Below are 7,525 nucleotides of genomic sequence, written 5' to 3'. Positions count from 1 at the left end.
TGGCTTCACAATCAGATTGAGAGTCACCAATCTGATTATTTTCACATGAAGAGAAGGCACTTGATAGGTTAACAACATAACTTGATATGTCTTCCAAGTATCGTCTATTCATCGTAGAACTTCTGATGGAACTAAAAACATTTCATGAACTTGTTCCCATATTTTCTATCTTCAATTCTAGTAGAATTGTAGTCGCAGTTGTAACTCAAAAGAACTTTCATGTATGTTATTTTTGGAATTATTTGTTATAGGAGCTACAATAGATAAGCCGACAACAGTTTCATCATGACTAACTATTTTTACTTCGAAAAAGCAAATTATATTATAGCAATGATCAACACAAAAAGTCAATAAATTTAATAATACAAAAACTAAAATTTATAACTTCAGTTGCTTACCGTGTTTGCCACCGTTAGCCTCCACAAGTCTTCGCAACATTTTCATTTTTCTCTTGAACCTTACTTCTTTCTTAATCATTTGATCAATTTCACTTCCATTGATATCAATAGAACTACCTTCAACACTCATATTTGCTTTCTAACTTATATCTCAAATAATTCTAGCAACGATTCTAACAATAGGTGACGACAAGGTCCGCTCCCTATTCGTGAATATGAATTGTTTGGTATTCACTTTTTTATACTCCTTCAATACCCAGATCATACTAGGTTTTCTTTAATGGAATGAGCAAGGCACCTTGCCCTGTTTTTATCGTAAAAAAAAAAGTATAAGGATGCACAAATATTACAAAATGTTCTTTACGCTTGCAGTTCTGACTCCAGGATCTGTGGATGCTATCAAAACAAGGAACGCCTTTAAAATGAAATGATAAAACTTGCCCTGTTGCTTACCTGAACATCTAAGTTTTAACTCCAAATGATTTTCTGATGGTGATATAAAAGTAGAGCACAATTTAGGGTGTGAATCTTGACTTAATCTCTTAACTAATCACACTCAGACGGTCTTAGCTTTGAATGGGAGCTGAGAAAACACCTCCTCAGACACATGAAGCCTGTCATCCTCAAGATCACTTGTAACTGTCACGGGATAACTTAGCTGATGAAGGTCAACAGAATTAGCTATTTAAGAAAACTGTTAGTAAGAGTCCGACTTATTTTACATAGAATGCTATACATTAACTCAAGATATGCTTCTCTCAGAAAGAACTTGTTCAACTGTAACTCGTAATCTTACGAGTAATGATAGATTTATGTATCGATGTCATGGTGTAAATCTCATTACTTTTTTTTGTTGTTCAGATTAAGGACATATATTCATCCCAAATTTAAACAAGAATAAAGCCTAAAATTGACGAGTTGAATCATCTAATTGCAACCATCAAAGCAAGCTCCCATTATTATTATTTTTCATTCTTCAGAGTAAAGACCCGTTCATCCAAAATTCAAACAACAATAACAAAGCTTAAAACTGACACGGGTTCGGTCATCTGATTGCAACCATCAAAGCAAATTCTATTCACAAGGAGCATATATGAACAAAGCGCTTACAACACAAGGACTACGTTGAGGAATGATTGTAGCTTAGAAAATGATCCCAGATCAATTTGACCGCATCTTGAACCATCTCCCTGCCCATCTCTATGTTCCCTTCCTGCAATGGATGAAGAAAACTACTTGTTAAACAGATGCTCAAAACAAGGGAATACATGTAAAACAATTTCTAAACCATCTAGATTAGGGTAGTGGATGCATATCGGTTAAAACTTTTTCTAGAAAACAAAGAAAATTGACTGCAAAAAGAATATATGATCACAACATAGAGTAACCACTAATGACAATAACATTTCACCAGTAAAGATGGTAGTCTAAGACAACACAAACAGCATATATGCAAAATCATATAACAACAAAGGCTTTACCCCTTTTTTTGGGTCAGGTGCATGAATCCCTTTCTCTCCTTCAGTTCTGCTAAGGACATCTCCTTTGTTAAGTATTACCATATCGTTTTTAATTGTTTTCGATCAAATTCTCCTAGACCTGTTTCTAGACTTTCTTGCACTGATAACTATAACCTTATCACATCTTCCCGAAAGTTATTTACTATCCTCATTGGACAAGGTCAAACCATCTCAATTAATCCTCTTTCATTTTATCTTCAGTAGAAGTAAATCAAACTTCCTACGAATGCAGTCATTTCTCATATTATATCTTAGTATGCATCCACATGTCCATCGTAACTTTCTCATATCTGTTATCGTGTATGAAAAACCATAGTTGTTAAATCCGACTCTCCCCTACTTTGCTCTGCTAACAGCATGCATGTAAATTATAGGCCCACTAGGCCAATCATATACCCCATGTCTGCACCTCAATAAGAGAAGTGAGTGTGTATTCCTTTCCTTTTGTTTTTTTTCTTTTCTTTTGTTCTTTCCTTGTTTTTTTTTCAGGGTTATATTTTTGTCTTTCTTTTTGAAGGGGAGATACTAAAATACACATCAATAAGGAAATTTGAATCATACTTGTCATTTCAATTGCTAATCCAGAATCCAAAAGTACAAAACTGCAATTGGTAAATAACCAAAGAAAAACAATATCACCGCGGTTATAAAATCAGCATGAATGTCCAATAAATGTGTATTGTGCTTTGAAGAAAAAGATAAGTCCCTGTAAAAGGATTGACAAAACATTACATCAACTTAGTTGACATTGGCATTATGACCAATGTCGAATTGGCATGTAGTTAGCAAGTGGGGACCGAAAATTCTCCCGAACAAAGGGAGATGACAAAGCTTGCTATAGTTAATAATGGAAGTTTTCAAGGATTTTAGAGCAACTAACGGCTTAGAAGAGGCGACAAGTGTGCTGAATATCTCGCCAATGAGGGTGTAACAGCAAATATTGATGTTTCTGAGGTGTTTTTGAGAAGGCGTAATCGTAAAGGACATATATCAGCTAAAAACAAAAAAGCTTGCTATACAGAAGCTGCATTTTTTTTCAAAATACGTCTCTTTAGCCAAAAAATGAAAATTTAATCCGCATTTAGTACATAACTAGTGAAAAAAAAGTGGTCTTAAAAAGAGCAAGTGCTGACCACATGAGTAGCAGGAATGAGCAATATCTGTTATTTTCATCTAAACTTCTGATTGCAAGCCAACTCACCTTCACGTGCTTGGATATTTCAGTCAGTTTCAATGCAACTTCACTAGAAACTTCACCTGTTGAAGTCCTGTGATCAAATCGATCAGCATATCTCAGCTTAATCTTCATTGACTGATTTTTGAAAACTTTGAATTTGGTGTACCAGGCTCCAACTACGCTAAACCTATCTGCTACATGTTCCTCACCAAGAGGCCATCTCAGTCCCCCTCTCACATCTGGATCTATTATAGCAGACTTTAGTAGCTTGTTTATGCCTTCATTCTCTTCATCCTGAAACAAATTAGTTAGCTCTCAGGCATTACTTTTTAATAAACATCAGGTCAGTAAGAATTTCAGCCCATACAATCATAAACTTACATCCAAGGATTTAATTCTCCTTTTTGTAACTAGCATCAACCTTAAGTCTAGATCCTTGTAGAGGCAAGATATGTCAGCCACAAAGTGACGCACATTATTCAGTTCAATCTGCAAAATAAGAAAGAAACCACATGCTACCAATAAAATGACAAGTTTACTCTTCTTCAGTCCGAATCTCAAGTAGAGATAACTATATAACGAAAGAAGGCAAAAAGAATGAATTGTTGAACCATGATTTTAGGTAATCCAAGTAGATGAGGCAGAGGGAAATGAACTTGTGCCCAGCAAGGTTGAGCTAAGATCTTGGTAATAAACTAGTCATGTACGGGGAACCAAATGACAAATATTCATTTCTCAAAGGAGTTGCTACTAATCAAGAGAGGGGAAAAGAAGCAAGGAAGATTTCTCAGTGAAAACTTATCATTCCACGAAGTTTCCACTTAAAGTTCGTTTTAAATGTATATCGAATAGTCCTCAGAACAATAAGCAGATAATATTAAGATATAGAAAATATGATTCCATTAAATGTGAATGAGGAGTCTTCCTATCTATCATGAGAGAAATCACAAAAGAAATGGTGGCTCCAGTTCATGCGATCAACACATGCCTATAAAACTAAAGTCAATTAAGCATGATGTCAGCAATGAAAACCATCCTTTGATTCCTTTACTACATAGGAAACCCATTAGTCCACACCCATTAACTAGGATTTCAGGGAAAAAGAGAGAATACATTGGAAGTAGGTGGCAAATATAAAATATAATCTTCAAAAAAGTAAAGCAGTCCATGAGCCATAAAGACTTGCAAAATTTTTCAATGAGGCTTGCTATACAAATTGTCAAGAAAAGTTCAGGTGATTGCTGAATCTAATATCTATAAGCACTCAAGTAGCAAAGGTTGAAAAAAAAAGAAAGAAAGTGTAACTGTGTAAGTGAAGCGCTTGACACAAGCAAAAACAAAGTGTACATTGTGAAGTGAAAACCATAAGCTGCAAAGGAAAACTAGCCCTAAGCTGCAAAAGGGAAAAAGTAGAAGATGCAAGAAGTTTCATGTCACTATTTTGCATCTAATTCACATGATAAAATAGGAAGGGATTTAAGCAATGGAACCTAATGCAGTGATTGGGAAAAGGGGGAAAAACCAGATGCTTCAATATGAACAATAATTGAAGTGAAATTGCCAACACTCCAATGAGACAGATACAGTACAAAAGACTGAAAGACTATGAGGAAATATCTATCATGAAGCCTACACTTCAGTACAAGGTACAAAAGAATAGACTTTCTTACAAAACAGCATAAGCTGCATATAGTAGCACAAACTTCACAAATTAAAGCTTTAAGGATAATTCTATTGGTACGCTTCCAAACAAATAGAATTGAAGCTTCATAGAAAGTTGCTAGAGTGCAAAATTATAACCCTCAACACAACTTCGGACGTTTGGTGTAGTATCAGGGACCTTTGACATGGTCTCGTAGCAACAAACAATAAAACCCCATCGGCAATGAATTTAAAGCGGATTTCAAAAAAAAAATTAAAAAGATGCTGATTGTGCGAGTCCAAGTTTTTTCTTTTTGGGGGGTGGGGGGTGGTATTAAGTAAGAGTCTACCAATATATTGTTCAACACTTGCAACAACTTCGGACTTATGGTGCAGTGGCAGGGACTTTGATAAAAAGTTTCAAGAAATATTGCACCAAAACATTATGCCTGAGGAAAAATTCATACTGCAGCTTTCAATACTGCTCCCTTTATCCATTACGCCATACTATGGGCCATTACATCAGTTCCATTACAGCCATTATATCATTTTGTACAGCTTTGGTCATCATGAATTACTGTCTTATACTTAATGCCGGTGAATACTCATATGAAAGAGGAGCTTTAATTTGTGCGGGAAAGTTCATAAACTGGCAAGTGACGTGATATAAGAATAGCATAAAACAATAGAAGGGCAGAGATATTGCCTTACGGATTTCAAGCGCCCCACTATCATTTAGAACACACTTGCACATAGTAATTGATTCCGGCTGGAATTTATCAAATACCTGACCAACAAATAAGAACATAAATCTCCAATACAGGTTAACCAAAATACTAAGGAACATTCCGCATCTCGTACCAAGCTGTTAAATAGAAACATGTAATGAAAGTAAGCCCGTTCATAGAGTACCTTCACTGTGTAATCGTCTTTCTCATAGTCGAAATCAAATCCAATGACATTTGCAACCAAATGTGCGGTATCTTCCATGTATGCACAAGGAACATTTGTGTAAAATGATTTGTGGATTTGTTTTCTAGAATCTATTTCAGCTGCTGCAGCCTTCCTGACGTTTTCAAGACCAACTGAATTTCTGCAGGGTATAGACAGATCAGGCTGAAGTACATAAACAATGCATCCAGAAATATCTACATAGATTTTATAACACACACTATTTTAAAAAAATATATCCTTTAAGCTACAGTGAACTACAATTCAGGAGAAAAATACTTCTTCATGCATGCACCTCCAAGTGGCATATTTTATAAAAAGATCCTTATATAAAGCGATAGACACCTAGGATGTAACTAAGTTGCACACACACATACATATATGTATACATATGTGTATACATATACATATGTGTGTATACATACACACACATAGATATATGTATACACACATATATGATATATGTATACATATATTATATATATACATGCACCCACATATTTAGGTAGGCTTACAATACACCTAGGATTTAACTAAGTTGCACACATCTGTGAAAATATATCTTTGCCCATCTATTTTATAAATGCAAACCATTCATTGTAATCTATGTGTCCTCAAATGTATGTGGACCAAAATCCTGTGATTTGGAGTTTTCTATCCTGTAAATCAAACAACTCAAAGTAAACGACATTTTGGACCATTACAGAGCATTCATATCTAGGTTATTGGATGTATAAACTAGAAATATCATATATGTGATTTTTTATCTCTAAGAAGTTTTGAATTCGTAGATCATAATAAACGGTGTGGATCATTAACATACATGACATACATGGTCAAACATGTATTGTCACAGGTGTGTAACTAACATAGCCTAGGTGTATTGTAACCCTACCTCATACACACATATAGGTTGGGAGAACATGCATTACGCCTTGTCAAATAATTTGATTACTTCATTTAGATTCATGTCTTATTTTATTTTATTTTATTTTATTAATTATGTCTTCACTATATTTCATTTGTGAAATAGTTCATGGTTACCTTATAAATTATTTTATGAAATAAGATCATGTTTTTATACCTCTACTCGATGATGATAGCATGATGATAATATTTTGTAGACTAATATCAAACTTAATAATGCATTAAATTTAGTTATGCCTTACAAATCTAGATCTTTGATCTAATAGACATCAAAAATTCCAACTTGTAATTATAGAATTTAAATCTAGTAGACATCAAAGAACCTTTATGCTATATAGCAAATGGATAACGACTAATGCGATGTGAAACCAATATTAAATTCATACTTGACAAAATTCACATAAGACCAACAAGGAAGATTAGTTAAATGATCCAAAGCATCATTTAAAAATAATAAAACTTATATATCAATATGTTATTAATTGCTAATGATAAAGCCAATATGATTTTCAATATGGGTAAAACACTTCTAACTAAAAACTAACTTCCCCCAAAACTGCTAAATCACACTCTTTATGCTAAATGACAACAACATTATTTAGAAAAAGAGATATATACCCTACAAAACATAAGGTATTATAGCATCGACTTCTCTAGGGAAGTTTTTAAATTTTGGGAGATACCATTTCCTTGCAGCAAAAATCTTGCGGGTCAAATACAAAGCAGTGTCCAAAGAAAAAAGCAAGTGCATATACAGTTTATGCAATGAGAGTAATTCCATAAGAATCTTTGACCTCAAAGAGATAGCTTAGACATATAATTCACCCAACAAAACCTCCCCTTGGAATCTTGTAGCATTTGTTATCCATTGCTCAAATAAAAAGAAGTTTAAAGGGGGTCTTGTTTAAAAA

At 34.1% G+C, this 7,525-nt stretch overlaps 1 protein-coding gene across 1 annotated transcript; it reads right to left on the bottom strand.

Annotated features, from left to right (window-relative positions):
* Positions 1,327-5,824, bottom strand: LOC109824519. Its single transcript, XM_020391136.1, has 5 exons — positions 5,649-5,824; positions 5,443-5,523; positions 3,477-3,584; positions 3,120-3,389; positions 1,327-1,611 (listed from the first exon to the last, which is right to left on the bottom strand). Exons 1-5 carry the CDS (start codon positions 5,724-5,726, stop codon positions 1,519-1,521), a joined length of 630 nt encoding a protein of 209 aa, XP_020246725.1. The 5' UTR covers positions 5,727-5,824; the 3' UTR covers positions 1,327-1,518.

This window comes from Asparagus officinalis, chromosome 9 (assembly GCF_001876935.1).
Source record: "Asparagus officinalis chromosome 9, Aspof.V1, whole genome shotgun sequence".
In the NCBI taxonomy this organism is placed as follows: domain Eukaryota; kingdom Viridiplantae; phylum Streptophyta; class Magnoliopsida; order Asparagales; family Asparagaceae; genus Asparagus; species Asparagus officinalis.
This window is presented reverse-complemented; position numbering and strand designations above follow the sequence as displayed.

What these genes read in the sequence shown, in the direction of transcription:
- LOC109824519 (XM_020391136.1), bottom strand. Translation starts at nt 5,726, where the DNA reads ATGGAAGATACCGCACATTTGGTTGCAAATGTCATTGGATTTGATTTC. An exon ending in AAGACGATTACACAGTGAAG is followed by an intron (nt 5,524 to 5,648) that starts GTACTCTATGAA and finishes TTTGTTGGTCAG; the next exon opens with GTATTTGATAAATTCCAGCC. An exon ending in AAATATCCAAGCACGTGAAG is followed by an intron (nt 1,612 to 3,119) that starts GTGAGTTGGCTT and finishes CATCCATTGCAG; the next exon opens with GAAGGGAACATAGAGATGGG.